Source organism: Megascapheus bottae, chromosome 7 (genome assembly GCF_031878675.1).
Source record: "Megascapheus bottae isolate mThoBot1 chromosome 7, mThoBot2.hap1, whole genome shotgun sequence".
Classification (NCBI taxonomy): Eukaryota; Metazoa; Chordata; class Mammalia; order Rodentia; family Geomyidae; genus Megascapheus; species Megascapheus bottae.
The window spans coordinates 33066110-33092000 of NC_143515.1; the positions used below are offsets into that span (position 1 = coordinate 33066110).

The window sequence follows — 25891 nt, forward strand, 5'->3', positions numbered from 1 at the left end:
ACCAGGGTTCAATTCCTTGGTACCACATACATAGAAAAAAGCTGGAGGCTCAAGTGGTAGAACTCTAGCCTTAAAGTCCAAGGACAGTGCTCAAGCCCTGAGCTCAAACCCAGGACTGGCAAAGGGGGGCGGGGGGGGGGGGGAGAAATAGTATGGGCAATTAACCTCAAGTATTTCAAAGTATTCCTGAATTATTAGTTGACCCTCAAACAACATGTCTTAAAAGTTGTGGCTTTCTTGTTGGTTTTTGTTCCACTTCCAGGACTTGAATTTAAGAGAAAAAAACTATCCATGAGATTTTTTTTTTTCCCCCACAAAGATAGCACTCTACTACTTGAGCCATAGCTCCACTTCTGGCTTCTTGGTGTTTTGTTGGTTTTTTTTGTTGTTTTTTTTGCCAGTCCTGGGCTTGAGCTCAGGGCCTGAGCACTGTCCTTGGACTTTCTCAAGGCTAGAGCTCTATCAGTTGAGCCTCAGCACCATTTCTGGCTTTTTTCTATGTATGTGGTACCGAGGAATAGAACCCAGGTCTTTGTGCATGCTAGGCAAGCACTCTACCACTAGGCCAAACTCCTGGCCCCTTCTTGGTGTTTTTAAACAAAGATAAAATCCTCAAGGATTTTCCTCCCTAGGCTGACTCTGAACCATAATTCTCAGATCTCAGCCTCCTGAGCAGCTAGGATTACAAGAGAGAATTCAATTAATAAAATTAATGGTATTTCTAAGTGCATTCTTTTAAATCCCTTATTCATTTTATAGTATAAAATAATTCCTTAGTCTTTATTTTTCATAGTATCTAAGATCAGCTCCAAGAATTTTATTAGCAAAGAAAATGCATGCGTGTGTGTGTGTCTGTGTGTGTATACATATGCAATTTTAGTACACAAAATAATGTATTGCAAAGTAAATTGCAGACTTTTTCTGCTTCAAAAAAAAATAAGGATACTACAATGGAAAGATTAGGAAACAAAAAAAAAACTTTAGGAACTTGGAAGCCCAATCTACTATTTCTTACTCCTTATCTGACATCAGAATCTACTTTTCCTAAGATCACAAATTCAAAATAGTTCTATTAATGCTGTAATTAGCTACCTCATTTGCCAAATATTTTTTTTCTGGATTGCTGGTGGAAAATGTTAAACAATTCTACAGAAAAAATTAAAAACTCCAATATCTCATTTCAAACAAATTATCAACCATAATATTTATAAACCTAAATGTGCCCATTGTAACGAATGATTTCCTCTTACCTTGTGCTCGTACCCGACTTTCCTCTTCCTCTGCATTTTTAAGTATTTGTCTGGCGTGATTCAATGAGGATTCACATTGCAGAAGGTTTTTCACATGTGCAGCCAGTGAGTCTACACTACCACAACCATCCTCACTATCTGACATATACTCTTCCTCTCTGCTATCTGTTAAACTTGTCTTGGGTGAAGCACATGGAAGAAAATTTAGAAGAACATCAGAAACTGATTCCAAAGACTCTGGTAAATTACTGTCCCATGAGCAGGAACCATTTCCATCACTTACATCACTACTTGAATCACTTCTTATGATAGTCATCATAGGGATAATCATTTTATTCCCAATGGTTCCACTACAAACTTCAGGATCAGACCTCATCACAGATCTGGCTCCTTCATAGTGCTTAAAAGGTCCATCTAATGACACTCTGGGTTTGTTTTCTGCTTCCTGTAGAGGACTTCTAATTGTAGTTGAACTAATAAACTCCCAATTTCCAATGCCTCTCTGGCCTTTCAAATTTGTCTGTGTGCCAATATCCTTCTGTATGCACCTAATAGTTGGACTTTCCTCTGAAAGGAACGTTTGTCTCTGAAACAATTTATTATTAGTTACATCAGTTTTGGAGGGTTCTTTGAAGCAAACCATTTTCTTCGCTTGTACAAATGAAATATCACTAACATCTCTGAAAGGGACAAGGGGGGCAGAAAAATTGCATCGTTTCAGAGCTATATTTTCTGCCTCCATTAAGAGCGTCCGAATTTCTTTAAGAGTTTTTGAACTGTTGTCTGAATCCCGGATTTCCTCAGAGACAACATCTCCAAAGCCCTGAGATTCTGGCTTGCTTATAACTCTATCATCAACTTGAGAATTTAAAGGCATACTGTTTGAGCTGACATTGGAGTCACAATTCAAATTATCTGCTAGCCTTTGGACATATTCTGATACAAGTTCTTGCTTCTGGTCATGTGAGTAAGTACCAGAGGTAACTGTAGGTAATCCAGTAATTTGCTCAGCTTTCCCAAGACCACTTGAGACCTTCAGAGAATTTTCAGTTAGATGTCTGTCTGGCAAATCCTTCCGTTTTTCTTTATGTGAAAAGGAACTGGAAGAAGCTGTTGGCAATACCACTTTCTGGTCCACTGGTTCAGGAACTGTTGAAACCTTTAGCACATCTTCAGGTAAATGACTGTCTGGCAATTCCTGTGAAGAAATAACACTAGCTTTCTCTTGGTATACATGAGAACCAGGTAGAGGAATTGGTGTCCCAGTTTTTACATCAGTTGGTTCAGGGACAGTTGAAATCTTTGGAATATTTTTACTTTGTTCTTTATGTGGCAACTGCTGTTGAAGGAAAATACCAGGCTTTACTTTTTGAGAATAGGAGCTACGAAAAACTGCCAACGGAGTCTTCTGGTCATCTGGTCCAATCACAGTTGAAACCTTGGGCTTCTCTCTCTCTAAGTGGGAACTATGGGTAGCTGTTGGTAACTCAGTCTTCTGGTCATCTGGTAACTTTGCAGTTGAAATCTTGAGTTTATCTTTATGAGAGTAGGAACTTGGTACTGTAGGACTCCTGTTCTGGTCAGTTAGTCCAAGAGCAGTTGAAGACTTCACAGACTCTTCAGTTAGACCACCATCTGGCAAAGTCTGTTGGTAAAAATCACTGAGATTCTCTCTATGAAAGGAGGAACCAGAAGGTCCTGCTGGTATCTTTTGCTCTGCTGAAATTTTCGGAGCCTCTTCAATGAGATGGCTGGCTGGTAACTCTAGTTGAGAGAAAACGATAGGCTTCTCTTTAGGTGAGTAGTAACTTAAAGGCACTTTTGGTACCCTAATATTCGGGTCACCTGTCTCAGCAGCTTCTTCACTAATATGTAGCAACCCCTGCTGGGGAATACCACTGGGCTTCTCTATATGACTGTAGGGATAAGAGGTCATTAATTGTAACCCAGTCTTCAGCTCTGTAGGTCCAGAAACCCCTGTTTTAAAAGCTCCTTCGATGACAGATGGTACCTCTGACTGGTATGAGATAATAGATACCTCTTCCTGTGAGTAGTGAGGAGAAGGTACTATGTATATCCCAGACATTTGATCAGCAAGTCCAGGAATACCTAAAACTTTCAATGTTTCTGTAGTAATATCTGGCAACTCTTGCTGGTAAGAAATAACGGACTTCTCTTTATGTAGGTAAGGAGTAGAGGTCACTATCTGTATTCCAGTGCTCTGTTCAGTAGGTCTAAAAACACCTATAACATTCATAACTTTCTCCCTAGGATCTGGCAAATATTGATGGAAAGAAACTCCAGGTGACACTGTTGATATCCCAGACTTTTGGTCAGGTGGTCCAGGAACTTTAATACTCATAGTCTTTTCAGTTTGACTACTATCTGGCAAAGAAGAGGTAACAGGAGGTACCCCAGGCTTCTGGTCAACTGCTTCAGGAATAATTAAAACTTTCAGACCTTCTTTCGTTAGCTGAGCACCTGGCATGGCCTGCTGGTAAATAACCATGGGCTTTTCTCCAAAAGAGTTGGTGGCAGTGGAAGGTACCGTTGGTTTCCCAGGCTTCAGGTCGGCTGGTCCAGAAGAAGCTAAAACTTTCAAAGTGTCTTTATGTAAGTGACTCTCTTGCAAGCCCTCTTGGTAGAAAATAATGGACTTTTCTCCAAGTAAGTAGGAATCTGAAGGTCCGATTGGTGTTCCTGTCTTCTGTTCAGCTGGTGCAGAAATAGCTGAAACTTTCAAAGTGCTATTAGTTAGAGGGCTATCTGGCAAAACTTGTTGGTAGAAAATGGGTTCCCCACCAAGTGTTGGTGTTCTAGCATTCTGGTCAGCTGGACCAGGAACAGCTGAAATTTTCAGAGCCTCTCTAGGTATTTGACCACCTGGTACAGCCTGTTGGTAGAAAATACCAGACTTCTCTCTTTGTGAATAGGAAGCAGAAGGTAGTATTGGTGTCTCTGTTTTTCGGTCTGTTGTTCCTGATACACCTAAAATGTTCACAGATGCTTCCGTTAGATGACTGGCTGACAACTTCTGTTCACGGAAAGTATTGAGCTTCTCTTCATATAAGTAGGAAGTAGAGGGTATTGTTGATACCCCAGATATTTGATCAGCTGACCCAGAAACAGATAAAATTTTGTTAGCCTCTACAATAAGATGACTATCAGGAACGGTTTGTTGGTAGAAAATGATGGGCTTCTCTCTCTCTGAGTAAGAAGATACTACTGATACCCCAGTCTTCTGGCCAATCGGTCCTGGAAGAACAACAACTTTTAAAGATTTTTCAATTTGTTGACTATCTGGCAACTCCTGTTGATAGACAACAGTAGGCCTCTCTATATACGAGTGGGAAACAGAGGGTACTGCTGGTATCCAGGTCTTCTGGTCAGCTGATTCAGAAACAGCCAAAACTTTCACAGACTCTTTAGTTAAATGACTATCTGACAAAGTTTGTTGGTAAAAATTATCAGGCTTCCCTTTCTCTAGGTAAGAACTAGAATGCATTGTTAGTACCCTAGTATTCTGGTCAGTTAATTCAGTAGTAGCTGAAACTTTCTGAGTCTTCTCAGTTATACAACTATCTGGCAACCCTTGCAGGGAATAAGTACCAGGTGCTCCATGTGAGAATGAAGGAGGGGAGAGTACAGCTGCCCCACCCTTTTGATCAGCAGATGCAGAAACAGCAGAAACCTGCAGAGCTTGATGACTTAGATGACTTTTTGACAGGACCTGATGATAAAAAGCATGGGACTTTTCTCCATTTGAGTATGAAGCAGAAGATATTGTAGCCATACTTGTCTTCTTGTCATCAGATCCAGTAATACCTGAAGCTTTCAGAGATTCCTCATTTAAATGACTCTCTGACAACACTTGTTGGTAGGAAATACCAGGTTCCTCTCTGTATGAGTAGGGAATGTAAGTTACAACTGGTATGCTACTCTTCTGGTCGGGTGGCCTCAAAGCTGAAGCTTTCTGAGTACTTTCAGGTAGGTGACTACCTGGCAGAGATTGTTGGTAGAAAATATCTGACTTATCTCTCTGTAAATATACAGCAGTTACAGTTGGTATGCCAGTTGTCTGGTCAGCAAGAGTACGAGAGGGTGGACCTCTCACAGTTTCTTTAGGTAGAGGGCTACCTCGCAGAGACTGTTGGTAGAAAGTATCAGGCTTATCACTTGGTAAATAGGATGTAGAGGTTACTGTTGGTATGCTAGTCTTCTGGACAGGTGGAATAAAAGTGGCTGGAACATTCAGAGTCTTTTCAGGTAGGTGAGAATCTGGCAGGGACTGTTTGTAAAAAGTATCAGGCTTGACTTTATGTGCATACGAATTAGAAGTTACAGATGGTATTACAGTCTTTTTCTGGTCAGCCGGAGTAAGGGTGACTAAATCTTTAAGAGTTTCTTCAGGGAGGTAACTACTTAGCATGGGCTGCTGGTAGAAAATACCAGGTTTATCTCTTTGTGAGTAGGAGGCAGGGGTTACATCTGGTATGCCAGTCCTGTGGTCAGCTGGAGTAGAAGGTGAACCTTTTGATGCCTTTTTTTTAAGTAGATGACAACCTGGCAGAGATTGCTGATACAAAGTATCAGGCTTACCTTGTTGTGAGTAGAAAGCAGAGGTTAGAGGTGGTATACTTGTTGTCTGGACAGGTGATTTTGTAACTGCTGAAATTGTCAGTGGCCCATCAGTTAAGTGACTAACTGGCAAGCTCTCTTGCTGTAAAATATTAGGCTGCTCTCTTTTTGAGTAGGAAGTTGAGGTTAAAAATGATATCCCAGTATTCTGGTCAGCAGACCCAAGAGGAACAGAAGGTTTTAGAGCTTCTTCAGGTAGGTGACTATCTGGCTCAACTTGCAAATAGGAAATACCAGGCTTATTTCGACATGAGGGAGAAATCAAGGATCCAAGAGCAGCTGAGCCTTTTCGAGCTTCCTCAGTTAGATAACTATCTGGCAACACCTGCTGGTAGGAAACCTTCTTTCTATGTGAGTAGGGTGTAAAGGATACTGCTGCTGTCCCAGTCTTCTGGTCATCTGATGTCAGTGGCTGGCCAGGTAGATAACCTTCTGGTAAACCCTCCTGGTATAAATTACCAGGCCTCTGCTTATTTGAGAAAGAAGTTGCAGGTACTGTTGTTATCCCAGTGTTCTGGTCAGCTGGTTCTGAGACTTTCAGATTCTCTTCAGTTAAATGACTATCTGTCACTGCTTTCTGACTAAGAGCATCACTGTGCTGACCAATAGTGATCTCTTGAGAAGAACTTACAGCCAACCGAGATAATTCCTCAAAGGACACACATAAATGAGCTCTAAGGTCTGAATTTCCAGGACTGGTAGTGATAACTGATTTCAACTTAGATTTAGTCATTTCAGCTTTGCTTCCTTCAGCAGTATCTCCTAAAGAAAAAGAGATTTGTACGTGTGTGTATATATATGTACACACACAAATATACATGTATACACACATATATATCTATCTCTATATACGTATATATGTGTGTATACATGTATATATGTGTATCTATATATTCAATTTTTTAATACCTTTGTTTTCACTGAAAAAAAAAAAAAAAAGCTTGGCTACCTTAGGCCTTTACAAATCAACCCTATGGAAATAATCAGAAAAGGAGACAAATGTATGTTATATGAAAACATTAATTGTAAAACAAATTCAACAAAGTAGTACATTAAGTACTTTAAAATAAACAAGATGTCAATTTATAAAAAATACAAAGATGTTAGGACTAGATTTTCAGTAAGATACAAAATGACCGTTGGGTCAGGGGCGTAATTTCATACTCCTCACAAGCTAATAGTTGACCTGTTATTATGTCATGATTGCTGACAGAAGACAGAAGACTCAGTCAAAGGCAGGCATCTTTATTACACTAATCACAGCACAGGTCCATCAGCTAATTTCCAAGAGTTCTTCCTATCCTCAACTCTGAAGGGATTACTGCAATACGATCAGGTGGATGCTGTGCATGCAGAGACTTGACTGACTCTCCCTGTATAATATGGTTTTCAAGTAGTCAAAACTATAAAAGCTATTAAAGGTTAAGCTGAGAAGTTTGAACTAAGGAGCTGTTGACAGTTTTGATGAGAATCATAATCCAGAAATATGAGTTCAAGAAGGGTAAAAAGGAAAGGTAGACATCAAAGCAGCAAAACTCAATGGAATTTTCTGTAATAACAGAAATGTCAGGCACATTTTTACTGTCTCATACTGTAGTTATAAATGAAAATAGTTCTAAAAAACAATGTAAATAAACAGGTGCAACAAAAATGGCAGAGTCTGACAAGTTGCAGTCATGGGGTCTGACAAGTTGTACTGATTTTAAAAAATCATGAATGTTTACTATAGGCCAGGCCCTGATCTAGACATAGGATATAGTAATAAACTGCAAATAAACCCTATGTTACAATGCCTACAAGCTCTCACAAGGAGCCACACAACAAATACATACATAGAATCTATTGTATATTAAATGTTAATAAAATGGTTATTATATAGTAAGCATTATGTATTCTTTACATGCAGAGAAACTTTGTCTACACCTCTCCAAAATAATCATTAAGTGATGCTTCTCAATGTAGGTATCTTGGTTATTTGCATATTCTGCTTCAGAAAGTCTGTAAATAGCAGTTTTTACAAGTTCTGTTATAATGGCCAATGCTGTCCTTAGACCACATAGGTCTAATAGGTCTAAGTAAAAACGAGGGTAATTTATTTTCTAGGGATACAGAGTAAGCAACAAAAATGGGCACATTCCTTTAATGCTAATACTCAATTCCAAAGTCTTCTCATTGCAACTCACTGCTTTCTCTAAAACTACTGGTGAGCTTCAAAAAAATAGCTCCATATAGAAAAAGGTTTAAGGAGTAAATTATAAGGTAAACAAGAATGCTTTAAAAACTCCAAAGCAAAAAACAAACAAAATATACTATTTTTGAGCTGGGACAGTGGCTGGCACCTGTAATCCTAGCTACTCAGGAGGCTGAGATCTGATGATTGCAGTTGAAAGCTATTTCCTATAGGAAACTGAAGTAGCCCAAGGAGTAGGGTGATAACCTTAAGCTGAAGAGCTCAGGGACAATGTCCAGGCCCAGGGGTAGGGTGGTAGCCTTGAGCTGAAGAGCTCAGGGGCAGCCTAGACCCCAGAGTTCAAGCACCACAACCAACAACATTTGCCCAAGGCTAATTGTCTATTACTAGAGCCAGAGTTTCACTACTGGCTTGTTTTTATTTTAGTGATTAACTGGAGATAAAGAGTCTTGAAGAATTTATTGCCTAGGCTGGCTTTGAACCTCAATCCTCACTCATATCTCAGCTTACTAAGTAGTTAGAATTATAAGCATGAGCCACTGTGCCCCAGACAGTCTATATTTAAATGTGAGTGCGTGTGTGTGTGTGTGTGTGTGTGTGTATGTGTGTGTGTGTCTGTTTAAATATTTGAAGTGTACATTAAAAACTACAAATTGGACATTAAAAACAGAATTTCAGGAATTAAAAAACTAGAAGAAAAAGGAAACATATTAGGCTCAGAGTGTTGCCTAGTGGTAAGAGTGTTTGTCTAGCATGCATAAAATCCCTGGGTTCAATTCTTCAGTACTATATACATAGAAAAAGCCAGAAGTGGTGCTATAGCTCAAGTAGCAGAGCCCTAGCCTTGAGAAAGCCCAGTGCTTAGACCCTATCCAGAACTGGGAGGGAGGGAGGGAGGGAGGGAGGGGGAGGGAGGGAGGGAGGGAAGAAAGGAAGGAAGGAAGGAAGGAAGGAAGGAAGGAAGGAAGGAAGGAAGGAAGGAAGGAAGGAAGGAAAAGAGAAAGAAAAAGAGAGAGAGAAAGAGAAGAGGACAAAGGAAGGAAGAAAAGGAAAAAAAAGAAAAGAAAAAAGGAGCCTGGAGTGTGGCCTAGTGGTATACTGTTGGCCTTCTATGCACAAAGCCCTGGAGTTGATTCCTTGGTACTACATGCAAGCACAAAAAAAAACGGAAGTGGTGCTGTGGCTCAAGGATAGTACCCAAGCCCTGAATTCCAGCCTCAGGACATGCAAAAAAAAATAAAGAGAAGAAAAAAGGAAAGGCTGGGGTGGGGGTAGGGGGTGGGAAGAAGATTAAAAGGGTCACAGGAGCCAGGTGCCAATGGCTCATGCCTATAATCCTAGCTACTCAGGAAGCTGAGATCTGAAAATGACAGTTCAAATCCAGACTGGGCAGGAAAATCTGTGAGACTCATCTCCAATTAACCAGCAGAAAACTGGAAGTGGCACTGTGGCTCAAGTGGCAGAGTACTAGCTTTGAGCTGAAGGGCTCAGAGATAGCACCCAGACACACAGTTCAAGCCCCACAACTGACAAAAAAAAAAACTGGGCTGGGAGTGTAGCCTAGTGTTAGAGTGGTCGCCTAGCATGCATGAAGCCCTTATTTCCATTCCTTGGTACCACATACTCAGAAAAAGCATGAAGTGGCACTGTGGCTCAAGTGGCAAAGCACAAGCCTTGCTAAAAAAATAAAATAAAATAAATGTCCAAGAACAGTGCCCAGCCCCTGAGTTCAGGTCCCAGGGTTAGTAAGTAAGTAAGTAAGTAAATAAATAAATAAATAAATAAATGGGTTAAAAAATTAAATGAATTTACAAGAACTTCAAGATTCCATTGAATGACTGGGAATCATAGGGTTACTAAAGAGGAAGACATGTTATCTAAAGGCATATGAAACCCAGACCTGGTGTTCAAGCTGCATGATCAACAAAAACAAAAACAAAACAATGTAAGTATAGAAACCAAAAAAAGGTAATTGAAAGCTTAAAAGTATAAACCAGCATTACAGAAGATACTCAAAAAGACATCCTAACACACAAAACTGAAAAATCAGTGTCAATACTTTTTAAAAAGTGGAGAAAACTAGCAAGGTGGCTCATTCCTGTCAGAACTACTAGGAAGGCTGAGCCAGGCTTGGGCTCAGTGGCTCATGCCTGTAATCCTAGCCACTTAGGAGTTCCAGATCTGAGGATTAAGGTTCAAAGCCAGCTTTGGCACAAAAAGACTTGAGACTCTTCTCTGCAATTAACCTCTAGAAAATGGGAAGTGGGGCTTGGCTCAAGTGTAAAGTGATAGAACAAGAATGCTTTAAAAACTCCAAAGCAAAAAACAAACAAAATATACTATTTTTGAGCTGGAACAGTGGCTGGCACCTGTAATCCTAGCTACTCAGGAGGCTGAGATCTGATGATTGCAGTTGAAAGCTATTTCCTATAGGAAACTGAAGTAGCCCAAGGAGTAGGGTGATAACCTTAAGCTGAAAAGCTCAGGGACAGTGCCCAGGCCAAGTTCAAGCCCTAAGCATATGAATGGTGAGGACAAAGAGAAGGGACCCTAATACACAGTTTTTGATGGGAAAGTAAATTAATGTAATCATTATGGAAATCAATGTGGAGATTCCTTAAAACTTACACAAATTAAACATAAAAGTACCCAACAGAACTTTTTTTGGTACATTCTTGGGCATTTACACAAAAGTCTGCATAACAAAACATACGATCAAGTTGATCAATGTATATATAGGAATACAACTCCATCAAGTCTTTGAAATATAAACATACAGTTTAACGAAATGAATATAAGCAAGTTGAAACAAAGTTTGAATAGGGAAAAGAAAGCCTTAATGGAAAGTGGGTAGATAAATGAAAAAGTCAATGAGAAACAAAAAAAAAAACCTTTGAACTGAGATGCCTGATCTTACTCAGTATTTTCTAAGACCTATTATTTATTCCTTGCTTTATATCTATCCCTGTCATTTGACAATTTATATTAATAGTCAAAGAAAGTAACACACCTGGAGTCAAGTTTCCAAACTTAAAACTTACTTTCTAAACTTATTTTCCAGGCCCAAGCCAAGTACAAAAATGTACTTTTCTCTCCTCTTCTCTGGAAATAGTTCAGCAATAACAAAAACACTATGAAAGGTAGAAAATGGATGGCAGACTGACTAAGGAACACAGTAAGAGAAGAACCACACAGTAATTCCCTTAGTTTTCTTTCAACTCTCATTCATGTGAGAAAATAAAATTGAAGAGAGAAAGGCACAATAAGCAGGAAGAATAGCAATAGCTACTTTTAATAGTCTGAATACTCCAACTAAAATACAAACTTGGCAATGAATAATGAAATAACCCAATTATATGAGATCTATAAAAACAAATTTACAATGTTATGTAAATCAATAAGCATAATAAACCACATAAAAGAGCCTGTAATCCTAGCTACTCAGGATGCTGATATCTGAGGGTGACGAGTTCAAAACACCCTCACCCCCCCAGGCACTTAAATCCATGACACTCTTATCTCCAATTAACCACCAGAAAACTGGAAGTGGAGCTGTGGCTCAAGGGATAGGGCAGTATCCTTGAGCTGAAGAGCTCAGGGAGAGCATCAGGTCCAGAGTACAAGCCCCATAACCCACCAAAAAAAAAAAAAGCCAAAGACAAGAACTACATGATAATCTCAAGAGATGCAGAAAAAGGTTTGGACAACACCAATTCATGTTAAAAGCTCTGGGAAAGGTGGGACTAGAAGAAATATAACTCAAAAATTATACACACACACACACACACACACACACCTGTGTGTGTGTGTGTGTGTGTGTGTGTGTGTGTATACATAAAGACCCACATCCAACATTATACTGGTCAAAACTAAAACCATTTTCTCTAAAGTCAGAAACAAGGCAAAGCTGCCCATTCACTCCTTTCCTATTCAATATAGTCTGGAATTCCTAACCAGAGCAGTAAGGCAAGCAAAGGTACAAAAGGGATTTACATAGGGAAATAAGTTAAAATATCCCTATTTGCAGATTATGTGATATTAAATCTAAAGGACTCAAAAGACTCTATCCCTAAGCTCCTAGAGCTGATCAATAACTTCTAGCGAAGTAGTAGGATACAGACTTAACACACAAAATCCAGGAGTCTTTCTGTATATCAAAGCACAAGCAGGGAGGGAAAAAAAAGAAAACAATTCCATTTGCAATAACCTCAACAATAATAACAAATCTGGAAATACATCTAACCAAAGAAGCAAAAGATCTTTATAGCAAAAACTAAAAATTTAAAGAGAAAAAAAAAAGTCAAAGATGACCTAAGGGAATGGAAAGACCTTCCATGTTCATGGACAGGTAAGAATTAATATTGCAAAAAATGGCCATATTGCCAAAATGATTTAGAAATTTAACACAAGCCCCACCAATATCCCAATGAAGTTCTTTACCAATATAGAGAAAACAATCCAAAATTTATATGGAACAAAAAAAAAGACCTCAAAACAGCCAAAGCAATTCTAGGCAAAAAAAAAAAAAGTCAGCGCTACAATAACAAAATAGCTAGAACAACAAAATAAAAAGGTCTTTAGGCATGGCTCAAGTAGTACAGTACTTACCTAGCAAGCACAAGACCCTGAGGGTAAGATACAGTAGCACCAAACAATATAACACAACAAAAATACAAGTGGCATGGCCAGGAATGTGGCCTAAGGGTATATAGTGCTTGCCTAGCAGGTGCAAAGCTCTGGATTCAATTCCTCAGTACTACATACACAGAAAAAAACAGAAGTGGTGCTGTAGCTCAAGTGGTAAAGCACTAGCCTTGAGGAAAGAGCAAAGATGACAGTGTGCTCAGGCCCCAAGTTCAAGCTCCAGGACTAGCAAAAAAAAAAAAACCAAGTGGCTCTACCATCAGGGATATCACATAGTAATTAGGATTAAAGATTTATGCAGAAAAATCCAGTGTGACATGATAAAGGAACTAAGAAATGAGAATGGAAACATAGTAAGAAATAAACTTGAATAAAGAATTTAAGGGGCCAGAAGTTTGGCATAGTGCTTGCCTAGCATGCACAAAGCCCAGGGTTCCATTCCTCAGTACCACATACATAAAAAAGCAGGAAGCTGTGCTGTGGCTCAAGTGGTGTAGAGCTCCAGCCTTGAAAAAGCCAAAGGACAGTGCTCAGACCCTGAGCTCAAGCCCAGGACTGACAGATGAAGAAGGAAAAAAAAAAAGAATTTAAGCAAAATATGTCTTCTTGTATTCTCTATTAGAACCCTTCTGCTATTGTATTCCAAACATGTCTGTCTTTGACATTTTGTTCTTCTCTATCCAAAGGTAAAAAAAATATTTTCTAACAATAGTCATTTGGATACTTTTAACATCATTCATAGGCCAAACAATAAATTACCAATGTAGGCAAAAGGTCTTAGGCAACTAACAAGAAGCATACAAAAGTATGTGTTTGCCCTGTCCTGTATCATATGATTTTTTTTAAGCCTTAGAAGGCCCACTGCTGATTGATATGCTTTCTCGGGAAATTCAAATAGTTGGCTTATTTACTCATTCATTCATTCATTTTGGTGATAGTGAGATTTGAAATCACATCTCATGCTTAATAAACAGGCAATCTACCACTTGAGCCAGGTTGTCATTTTAAAAATAGTAAAGAAGTTGTGCAGTAGTGGCTAATGCCTGTAATCCTATCTGCTCAGGAGGCTGAGATCCAAAGGACTATAGTTCAAAGCCAGTCCAGGAAAAAAGTCCAAGACTCTAATCTCCAATTAACCAGCCAAAAAACCCAACTAGAGGCATAGTTCAATTGGTAGGCCACCAGACAAGGAAGCAAGGCACAATGTTCCTGAATTTACATACTGGCTACTGGCTAAACAAACAAAACTGAAAATACATAGAATAAAAAGTAAAATAGAAGGGAAAATGATTAACCAGAGCACATTTCAATCCAATTATTTATTGAACTCTGACAAAACTTCTTTTATCTGCCTCATCTTCATCCAACTGGTAGAGGTGTTTCTACCTAATGGTTATGGGGACACCTGAAACTGGACAGATGAGATTGACAATTTGTTAGTTACATATGCTCACAGGGATTACACCTGGAAACTGAATGAACAAATAGAAACTGGAAGAGGCACAACCAAAGTATAATAGCAATGTGTCTGATTTATTTGAATAATTTCATAAGCTAGGAGAGGAATTAAGCACATTATGTTGATTACCAGGTGATATACAACTCTTACAGTTGATATGGGAGACTTTTCAACTGGTTGGAAGTCATATCTGGTGAGAGCAGAGATTTTGTGATTAGACCTTTGGAGGCATAGTTACAGATATCAAGACAGCACAAAACAATAGTAACTTAAGGCCTTCTACCACTGTACCATCGGAGCTCAGGGTCTTATTGATAGAAATGAAAAGAACAACTGAGTACCTACCAACAATGAACAAAGTAAAAATGTAGAATAGGGAAGAAATAATGAGTGAAAGGCTACAAAGGAAGAACATAGGGCCAAATTACTTTTCCTCAATGTCCATTTGCAAAATGGAAGATTTACCCAAGATATGAAAAGTATTGACAACTTCCTCACCTCCCCCCCAAAAAAGCCATTACATTCTCAAATATTCAAAACAGATAATTTCAGTACCCTCCAGCCAAGAAAGAAAGAAAGAAAGAAAGAAAGAAAGAAAGAAACAAACAAACAAACAAACAAACAAAGGAGAGCCAGGTGCCAGTGGCTCTCACCTATAATCCTAGCTACTCAGGAGGTTGAGATCTGAGGATCATGGTTCAAAGGCTGCCCAAGCAGGAAAGTCTGTGAGATTCCTATCTCCAATTAACAAACACAAAGCATTAATAAAGTTATTGGCTCTCACAGTGAAAGCAATAGCCTTAAGGTGGGGAAAAAAAAATCCTCAGAGAGAGCCCTGGGGTCCTGAGTTCAAGCCTCAGGGCCAGCACAAAAAAAAAAAAAACAAAGTTCCAGCAAAATGAAAATAAACACAGGACAAAAACAAATTCTAATAAAGCCAATAATGTGACCAAACACAAAGACAGCAAGCTTACATGTTTCTCTTCCTGTATTACAATGATTTAAAAAACAATTGTAGGTCTGGGAGTGTGGCCCAGTGGTAGAGTAATTACTTAGCATGCATGAAGCTGTAGGTTTGATTTCTCAGTACCACATAAACAGAAAAAAAATGCTAGAAGTGGTGCTGTGGCTCAAGTGGTAGAGTTCGACCCTTGAGAAAGCCCAAGGACAGTGCCTAGACCCTGAGTTCAAGCCCCAGAACTGGTGGGGGCGGGAGAGAAGAAAAAAAGTAAAAGACAGGCTGGGAGTATGGCCTAGTGGTTAAAGTGCTTGCCTAGCATGCACGAAGACCCGGGTTCGATTCCTTGGTACCACATACATAGAAAAAAGCTGGAAGTGGTGCTGAGGCTCAAGTGGTAGAGCTCTAGCCTTAGAGAAAGCCCAAGGACAGTGCTCAAGCCCTGAGCTCAAGCCCAGGACTGGAAAAAAAAAAAAAGTAAAAGACAATTTTAAAATATGTAAGATGATATATATGTAGTTGTATCTGGGACTATAACATAAAAACAAACTTCACAATTAACAGCAAAATGATGTCAGATGCAATGCTGGAGTAGAATACAAAAATGACATCAGACAGAAATCTACATGAATAAATTAAGAATTAAGAAATAGGAGGAGGGCTGGGAGTTTGGCCTAGTGGTTAAAGTGCTTGCCTAGCATGCATGAAGACCGGGGTTCGATTCCTCGGTACCACATACATAGAAAAAAGCCGGAAGTGGTGCTGAGGCTCAAGCCTTGAGAAAGTCCAAGGACAGTGCTCAGGCCCTGAGCTCAAGCCCAGAACTGGTAAAAAAAAAAAAAAAAAAAAAAAAAGAAATAGGAGGAATGGGGGAGGTAGAGAGCTGGGCACAGTGGCTCATACCTGTAATCCTAGCTACAAAGGGGTCTGAAATCTAAAGATCTCAGTTTGAAGCCAGCCTGGGCAGAAAATTCCATGAGACTCTCTCTTATCTCCAATAAACTACTCAAAAAGGCCAAAAGTAGTACTGTGGCTCAAGTGGTAGAGCACTAGCCTTAAACAAAAAGAAACTTGGGGGTGGAGGGGATGGGGACAAAAACATGAGAAGTATCAATGTGTGAAAAGTAATGCACCTACTACCTAGCAAATATAACTGTAACCCCTCTGTACATTAGAATTAAAAAAAAAAAAAAGAAGCAGCAGCTCAGGGACAGTGACCAGGCCCAGTGTTCAAGCTCCAACACAGGCAAAAAATAATAATAATAATAATAATATAAAAAACTCTCTATATAGAGATTCCCTTCTTGAATACTTGTTTGTTAAACACGTCATTTGAAATATGATGTAAAAATCAATATTAATAAATTCTTTAATAAAAAGAAAATAAATACCTGCCCTTTTGCCTCTAAGCTTCTTTAAAATTTATAACACTATTGTTGTGCCAAGACTGTCCCATGTTCTGGGAATGATCCCCTCCCCACCTTGCTCAGGGCCCCTGTACTTAATCCCAGGTGGCAACAGCTTGATGCTCAGTGGTTAGACACCTGAGCTCTGATTAATCTTAAAAGCAACCAGTGGTTTGAGTTACCAAACAGCCAATCAGGTGATTCTAACTACGGAATTCCCCTATAAAAGCTGTGTAATCCTTGTTCAGGGCCTCTTAACATTGCTGGTTATGGGTACTCGGAGGTCCAAGTCTAGACTCGTAATAAATGACCCTTGCTTTTTAGCTTTGACTGTGGCCTCTGGTGGTCTTTTTGGGTTCTAGGAATTCAGGTACAACAAATATTTCACAATACCTATAATATGTTTAACAGAAACAACATCAAAATAAAGGAAAGAGGAGAAGAGAGTACTAACAGTACTAAAGCTTATAACACGAGTTAATTTACTATAAATCAAGAGAATATTCTGATAAAATAATATTAGCTTTAGAGTCATGAATAAGAATGTAACTTCTTAATTTTTCTCAGGAAGTCACTGAAGAAATTAAAGTGTCATTTTAAAATATCTGCTTAGTGGACCGGGAGTTTGGCCTAGTGGTTGAGTGCTTACCTAGCATGCACAAAGACTCAGGTTCGATTCCTCAGTACCACACACATAGAAAAAAGCCAGAAGTGGTGCTGAGGCTCAAGTGGTAGAGCTCTAGCCTTGAGAAAGTCCAAGGACAGCGCTCAGACCCTGAGCTCAAGCCCAGGACTGGCAAAAAAATAAAATAAAATAAGATAAAATAAAATATTCACTTAGTGAATAAAAAGTAGTAAAGGAACCAAAGAATAAAAACAGGAAAAAATAAACAAAATTTAAGTCCTATCAATCATGACATTAAATGTAGTTAAATAGCATATCTAAAGTAAAAACTGAAAAACTCAGGATAGAACCATATGCTACTTAACAGAAGAACCATGTTAGACTGAAAAAAATAAAAATAAAGGTTCAGTGACGAAAAATGATAAAAATTTATAAGCAATCATAAGAACTAATGTCGATAACATGCATCAAAATAGACATTAAACAGAAGAAACTCAAATAATCTAAAGAAGCAATTAAAGAGCCTAGAAGAGCAAAAATAATTAAATCTAAAGCAACTAGGACAGAAATTATAAAAATAAAGTCAGAAATTAGTGAGATTGAAAGTAAGACTACTATCCATAAAACTGATCAAACAAAATGCTGGTCACCATTTTGAAAAAGTTAACAAAACTGATAGATCCCTTGCAAGATTAACCAAAAAAAGAAGAGAGGAGCTGGGCACGGTGACTCACGCCTGTAATCCTAGCTATTCAGGAGGCTGAGATCGGAGGAGCAAGGTTCAAAGCCATCCCAGGAACAAAAGAAGCTGAGACTCTAACTTCTAGAAAAAGGGAAGTGGGTCTGAGGCTCAAGGGTAGGGGGGTAGCCCTGAGCTGAAGAACTCAGGGACAATGCCCAGGCCCAGGCCAGGGGTAGGGCAGTAGCCTTAAGCTGAAGAGCTAAGGGACAGCTTCCAGGCCGAGTTCAAGCCCCATGACCCACCAAAAAAAAAAAAAAAAAAAAAAGAGGATACTCAAATAAACAGGATTAGAGATGCCATGGAAACAATCACAACCAACATCCAAACCATCATAAATAATTACTTCCAGAACCTATGTTCACTGAAACAGGAAAACTTAGTAGAAATGGATTATTTTGTAAATAAATACAAGCTGCCCAAATTGAACCAAGAAGAGAAGTCAACTGAATAAACCAATTTCACACAATGAGATAGAGAAAGTAATCAGAAGTCTGCCAATTAGGAAAAGCCCAGTCCCAGATGGTTTCACTGTGGAATTCTACAAGATTTTAAAGATGAGTTAATACCTATATTGCTGGAGCTCTTTTGAGAAACAGAAGCTTCATTCTATGAAGCTACTCATCCCCAAACCAGAGAAGGGGACAACAACAAAAAACAGACATTAAAACAAGAAATGTTGGGCCGGGAGTCTGGCCTAGTGACAGAGTGCTTGCCTAGCATGCATGAAGACCCGGGTTCAACTCCTCGGTACCACATACATAGCAAAAAGCTGGAAGTGGTGCTGAGGCTCAAGTGGTAGAGCTCTAGCCTTGACAAAGTCCAAGGACAGCACTCAGACCCTGAACTCAAGCCCAGGACTGGAAAAAAAAAAAACAACAACAACAAGAAATGTTACTAGAAATAAACATAATTTATAACAATAGATCAATTCATCAAGAACAGGTATAACAACATATATCACAATCTCAAAACACAAAAAGTAAATCAAAGAGGAAAAAAGAGAGAAATGGATTAATAGTTGAAGATTTTAGTACCCTCTTGAAAATGATTAAGGGCTCAGAGACAACGTCCAAGCTCAGAGTTTAAGCCCCATGACCGACCCAAAAAAAAAAAAAAGGAATATTTAAGCCAGGTGCGGTGGCTCATGCCTGCCTGTAATCCTAGCTACTCAGGAGAACGAGATCTGATGATCAAGGTTCAAAAGGCACTAAAGTCCATGAGACTCTTATCTCCAATTAATCACTAGAAAACAGGAAGTAGGGCTGTGGCTAAAGGGGGTAGGGTAGTAGCCTTGAGCTGAAGAGCTCAGGGACAGCGACCAGGTCCAGAGTTCAAGCCCCATGACCCACGAAAGAAAGAAAGGGGGGGGGGTGGGGAGGGAGGGAAGGAAAACAAAGTATACCAACAAGGATACAGAAAACTTTAGTATATATAAAAACCCACTAGAACTAAGACACATCCATAGCAATCACCTAACAGCAACAGAATACTCTTCTCAAGCATAAAGAGTACATTCTAAGGATAAACTATGTGTTATGCCATGAAACAAGTCTCAATAAACTTAAAAGAACAGAATTACACTAAGTATTAAAAGGATTCCACATCAAGTATATTTTCTAACAAAACTTGAATTAAGCCAGACATTGGTGGCTCACACTATAACCCTAGCTATTAAAGAGGTTGAGATCTGATTCAAAGCCAGTCTGGGCAGAAAAGCATATGAGACTCTTATCTCCAATTAACTACCAAAAAATGAAAGAAAAAAAAAAAGCCTGTAGTGGAGTTGCAGCTGAGTTGCTAGGATTACAGGTGTAAGCCACCAGCCAACTCAAGAAGACTGATATCTGAAGATCATGGGTCAAAGCCAACCTAGGCAAGATAGTCCTTGAGACTTATCTCCAATTAACTATCAGAAAATTGGAAGTGAAGCTGTGGCTCAAAGTGGTAGAAGGCTAGCCCGGAGCTCAATGACAGTACCCAGGTCCTGAATTCAAGGCATACAACCAACCAAAAAAAAAAAAAAACCCTCAAAACCTCAGCAACTAATGGACTTAGTCCATTTATTCTAACTTCTCCACACAGCCTCACAGATATTAATCTACATATTTCTTAATCTAGACATTCCTTAAATCAAGATATTCTTAATCTAGACAGGTTGCTAAGAAGGTAAAACAAAATATTTTTTATGAACTATAATGAAGCCTTTTAATATCTTTTTCCCACATACCTACAGTTTTTGGTACAGTGTCAGGTGACACCCTCAACATTCTCAGATTTGAAGAATGATGTTCCACATCCCTAGCTGGCTCATGAGGAGCAAATGAAGTCAATGCAGATGAAAAGGACTGATTAATGCACAAATCCGAAGGACTTACCTATAAAAAAAAAATAGGAAGAAATAAAGACTAATTTCAGATTTCACTGTCTTAAAAACCTCAATTTAAAAATGAACATTGAGTGGGTGTTGTTTTGCATTGATTTTTTGTTTTGTTTTGTTTTGTTTTTGCCAGTCCTGGAGATTCAACTCAGGGTCTGGGCACTCTCCCTGAGCTTCTTTTTCAAGGCTACCACTTGAATCACAGTGCCATTTCTGGCTTTTTCTGTTTATCTGGAACTGAGGAATTGAACCCAGAGTTTCATGCATGCTAGGTAAACACTCTACTACTAAGCCACATTTGCAGCCCACATTGAGCAGTTTTAAAATGTACTTAATATTATAGTCACAACCCTCCTGAATTCATACACATGTCATATGTTTAGTAAACTCTGAGAAGACTCTACAATAAAGATTTATCCAATCTAAAATGATAGCAATGTTGAGACTTCTTGACACTCTTACTTTTATTATCTTTAAGTAATTGTACAAAGAAGTTAACATTTGGCTGGGAGTTTGGCCTAGTAGTAGAGTGCTTGCCTAGCATTCACAAAGACCCGGGTTTGATTCCTTGGTACCACATACTTAGAAAAAGCCAGAAGTGGTGCTGAGGCTCAAGTGGTAGAGTTCTAACCTTGAGAAAAATACAAGGACAGTCCTCAGGCCCTTAGCTTAAGCCCAGAACTGGCAAAAAAAAAAAAAAAAAAAAAAAAAAAAAAAAAAAAAGATGTTAACATTTTAACAAAGCAGTTTATGAATATATATTGATCAACGTCATGCCTTTCAAAATTCTCTATCAGCCCTTCCCCTCACTCTTCTTAATTTTGTTGGATATACATTGAATTCTTGACTACATTTCCTCGCTTCTCCTTTTCATTCCTCTATCCCTTTCCCGTTGACCCCACTCTATCCCTTTAAAAAGTACCCATTTCCTAGTGTTCATTTCATCAAACTTTGACTTGGTCTTCCTAAAGAATTACACTATTTTAGTTCCCCTTTGAATCTACCATATTTCAGTTAATACACTTACATAACACCAACATATTTATTTATAAATTTATAAGCTAAATCTAGTTTCTACACATAAGGGAAAACATGCATCCCCTTTGTCTCTCTGGACCTGATTTACTTCACATAATTTTTCCCATGTACAAAGTACAAATTCTTCAAGTTTTAATATACCTCACTCTCAAGAGACTTTAGTATAGCTCATTTATAATGTATGTCTGTATTAATTATGATATAGGTATTTGTAAGAAAATATGTGTGTTTAAGTTTCTCTTGCAGCTTCCAAATTAATACGGAGCCTTAGCTTAGGAACACTGCACAGGCCCCTGGGTGCAAGCCTCCGAACTGCTCCACAAGATGGCCTTTTCCAACCCCCATAGAACTCACAATTTTTTTTTTTTTTTGGTGGGGCCAGTCAGGGCTTGAATTCAATGTCTGGGTTCTGTTCCAGAGTTTCTTCTTGATCCATAGTTTTACTTCCGGCTTTTAACTGGTTAACTGGGTAACTTTCCTGTCCTGGCTGGCTTCAAACCTCAATAATCAAATCCAACCTTCTTAGTAACTAGGACTGTAGGCATGAGCCACCAGCACCCAGCTTGAACTCACTAACTTTTTTTTTTCTTTTCTTGCCAGTCCTGGGGCTTGAACTTAAGAGCCTGAGCACTGTCCAGCATCACTTGAAACAGCATCACTTCCAGTTTTTCCTGTGTATGTGGTATCAAGGAAATCAAACACAGAGCTTTGTATATACCAGGCAAGCACTCTACCACTAGGTTGCTATCCTAGCCCAAACTCACTAACTCTTATAGTCTCAAATGAACATTTCTTTACATTATTAGTAGATGTGCGAGAAGACCAGATTATAAATCATAAGTAGGTATTAGAAGATGTAAGTAGGTGCTTTACTTTCATTATTACTTTACAACTAAAATATTCCTTTGCTACCCATGAGAAATGTCAAGCAGAAAAACTTACAGGTTTGCTCTCCTTAGCTGATGGTTGTATAGTAGGCTGCCAATTCAAGGAGCTCTCACAAAGATCATCAAGCAAGTTCTCTAAAGTTGCTAGCTCAACATACTCACCAGCAGTTAAGTTATATTGATCACAAGTCTAGGAAATTGTAAAGAAAAAAAAAGTAAAATAACATTTCTAAAACAACACTAGAAAAGAATATATTTTTTACAATCATCATCCTTATTGTGTCTTACTTTTCCTTGTTGTTCATCAACTTTTTCACAGGACACAACAGCATTTTCATCAAGACTATGGCATTGAGTGTCACCATCCAGAGTAATGACATCAGACTTAGCCTTCCCATGCAGATCCTCTACAAAACAGGAATCATTTGCATACTTGTATGTATAGTAAAACAGGGCTCTGCTCCTATGGGCCAAGGAATTTTACCTTGACCTATATCAGCTTTCGGCACTATCTCTTAGCTAACTGCAATTTATGATGCATTACCAGTCACTGGTAAAACACTTTGGACTTTGCATTATATGCCACCAAGTTTGCTGAAAAGCTGCTTTCTGCAACTGCAGGTAAACCTTGAATGGCATTACTACAATTTACATCCTTACCCAAATTACGATCTTTGGAATCTGCAATTTCTTCAAAGGTCTGCTGCTTTAAATCTTGTTTCATTGGACAAATAATGATTGAAGATCCTACCTTCTTTTCAAGATCAAGACAATGGACTTTATCTTCCCAATGGGAAGAAATGGTTCACTGCATTTGTTATACTGAAATAAAGCTGACTGTGTTTTCCCTTGACCAATAGCCTGGTTGTAAGATTTTTTACTTAAAGAGGCAGATGATTTAAGCTCTGAAATAACAAAAGGTAGCTTAATGAACATGTTTTCTGAGGAGCATTAGGGGGTGACTGTATATTTGGATACCAATGTAGGGAGCTATCATCATCATATTCTTTATGCAACAATGATTTTGAAGCAGCCGGTTCCAATACCCCAAAAGTAGACTGAGAGTTTGGATGATTACACTTATCAAAGAAAGAATTTTCATCATAGTTTAATAGGGAAATATCTGGATTTTGGGGTTGTCTCTCTTGGCTGTCATCTGTTAAAGATTTATCGATGTCAGCTTGCATTTCACTTACAGTACTCTCTGTCTTTGAAAACTCAATAGAGGCAATAACAGCCTCAAAGGCTACATTTTCAGTAGCATCAATATTATTCTCACCAAAAATAGAAGTTGCCTTTTCTTTTCTTTCCTCTTCAAAATACAGTGACTCTGATGACTCATCCAACTTGAATTTAACTGTCTGAAGAGGATTACAAGAAGCCTCCGTCTGAGAGATATCATGTCCCCTGGAGAGAATATGATCTTCTGACACCCGTACAGAATTATCGACAACTACAACATTCTCAGCATATTTCATCTCTGGAGGTGTGGGATGTACCTCTGAAGATGACAAATTACATCTGGTCTCATTTTGTTCAAAATATTGGGACAACTCTTTCTGCAGATGGTCATTTTCTTCATAACCCTCCAAAGAATCTTTTTGTTTCACCTCATTCTCAGTTGGCTCTCTTAAGTCAACATTCTCAAAATAATGACTATCGGGGGTCAACAGAGACTCCTTTTTCCCTCTTCTTTCCAATAAACATCGCAAGAAAGAATATGATCTTTTACTATGATGAGGAGGAGCAACTTCTTCTGGAAAACAAGTATCATCTGTACTGTTTAGACCTGTTTCTGCTGGCTGTACAGCTTCCTCTTTCCAACTCTGCACATGTTCAGGAGAAGCATCAAAACTCTCATTTGACTTAGTACCTATGTTTTCATCATTAACGTCAGATAAAGTTGAGATTGAAACTTGATCTTTTTCAGCTAAATTGTTTTCTGACTGATTTGTGTCTTTTCCTGTTTTCCAGGATATATATGAATAAAGAACACTGTAACTGTCTTTGGATGTTTTCAGATCATTAACATTACAGGAAACATGCTCTTCACTCTCCTGTTCAGGAGATAAAAAAGAGTGCTGAGACCCAAGAGTTGTGCTACTAATAAGTGGGTACTGAGATACACTAAAGCAACTGTTAACCAATTCTGAAGATCCTTCTGAAGTAGCCTGGAGCAAAGCTTCACTAACTTCTGATGGTCGAGAAAACCATTCAATATCTTCAGATTTATCAGGAATTCCTCTGAAAATATAGTTAAAAATAACACCTTAGCATTTATTTTTTAAATATTACTACAAAAATATAAACCTGATATTACAGAATTCAAGTTTATTTGAAAGTATGTTAAAAATATATATACATGGGGCTGGGAGTTTGGCCTAGTGGTAGAGTGCCTGCCTAGCATGCACAAAGACCCGGGTTCAATTCCTCAGTGTCACATACATAGAAAAAGCCAGAAATGGTGTGGTGGCTCAGGGTAGAACACTATCCTTGAGGAAAGTGCTCAGGCCCTGAACTCAAGCCCAGGACTGGAAAAAAAAAAAAAATGCATATATATAAATATTCAGGTAGGTGCTAGTGGGTCATGCCTGAAATCCTTGCTGCTCAGAGGCTGAGATCTGAAGATTGTGATTCAAAGCCAGCACATGTACGAAAGTAGCATGAGACTCTTACTTCCAATTAACCACCAAAAAACAAGAGGTACGTGGAACTGTGGCTTCAAATGGTAAGAATGAAAACCTTAAGCAATAAACATAGGGACAGAACCCAGAATCTGAATTCAGGCCCCAGGATTTACACCAAAAAATGAAATTTTTAAAAAAATTCTAATCTCAAGGTGGCTAGTGAATGAATAAAGAAAATTTTGTGACCAGAAGGTAAACTATCACCTTATTTTCCAGATATCACCTCAGACTTCTCCTAAAACAGACAATTACTCCTATTACTCAAAACAAATTATTTTATAAAGAGAAGTTCAAGCCAGAAGCGTGGCCTAGTGTTAGAGTGCTTGCCTAGCATGCACAAAGCTCTAGGTTCGATTCTCTAGTACCACATACACAGAAAAAAAAAATCAAAAGTAGCACTGTGGCTCAAGTGGTAGAGTGCAAGCCCCAGAACTGACAAAAAAAAAGAAAGAAAGAAAAATAGTCTCAACAAGCTTTGTTTTAAGTACTCATCTACTACTATTTAATATTCATTAAACCTACATACTAACTTACTATTCATCTATCATGCTAATGAAAACAAAGTGAGCTACTCCCAAAATGAAACAGTAACTTAATCACTGGTTAACAACCTAATGTGCACAAAGCACTCTTCATAAAAGTACCAACAGGGCTGGGAGTGTAGCCTAGTGTTGCTGGGAGTGTAGCCTAGTGTCACCTAGCATGCAGGAAGCCCTAATTTCTATTCCTTGGTTCCACATACATAGAAAAAGCTGAAAGTGGGGCTATGGCTCAAGTGGCAGAGCACCAGCCTTGTGCAAAAAGTGTCCAAGGACAGTGCACAGGCCCTGAGTTCAAGGCCCAGGACTGGCCAAAAGAAATTTTTAAAAAGTACCAATAAAATAATGCACAGCATAAGAGGCAAGCGAATATTTTTACTTTCTAAATGTTTTTAGTTTAAGGTATATTTTTATTTCAGTTCTAAAAAGAAACATGTTTGGAGCTAGGAA

The 25891-nt window shown here is 38.6% G+C and overlaps 1 protein-coding gene across 3 annotated transcripts in view; it reads right to left on the minus strand.

Annotated features, from left to right (window-relative positions):
• Positions 1-25891, minus strand: part of Alms1 (ALMS1 centrosome and basal body associated protein) — a 112825-nt gene that overhangs the window by 66713 nt on the left and 20221 nt on the right. For 2 of the 3 annotated variants that reach the window (XM_090336692.1, XM_090336690.1), the window contains 5 exons: positions 23495-24459; positions 22504-22622; positions 22271-22405; positions 20141-20288; positions 1251-6650 (listed from right to left, as the gene is read on the minus strand). In XM_090336692.1, coding sequence (XP_090192818.1) covers positions 1251-6650; positions 20141-20288; positions 22271-22405; positions 22504-22622; positions 23495-24459 — 6767 coding nt within the window. The remainder of the gene's footprint in view (positions 1-1250; positions 6651-20140; positions 20289-22270; positions 22406-22503; positions 22623-23494; positions 24460-25891) is intronic. The other variant, XM_090336691.1, reaches the window with a different exon arrangement.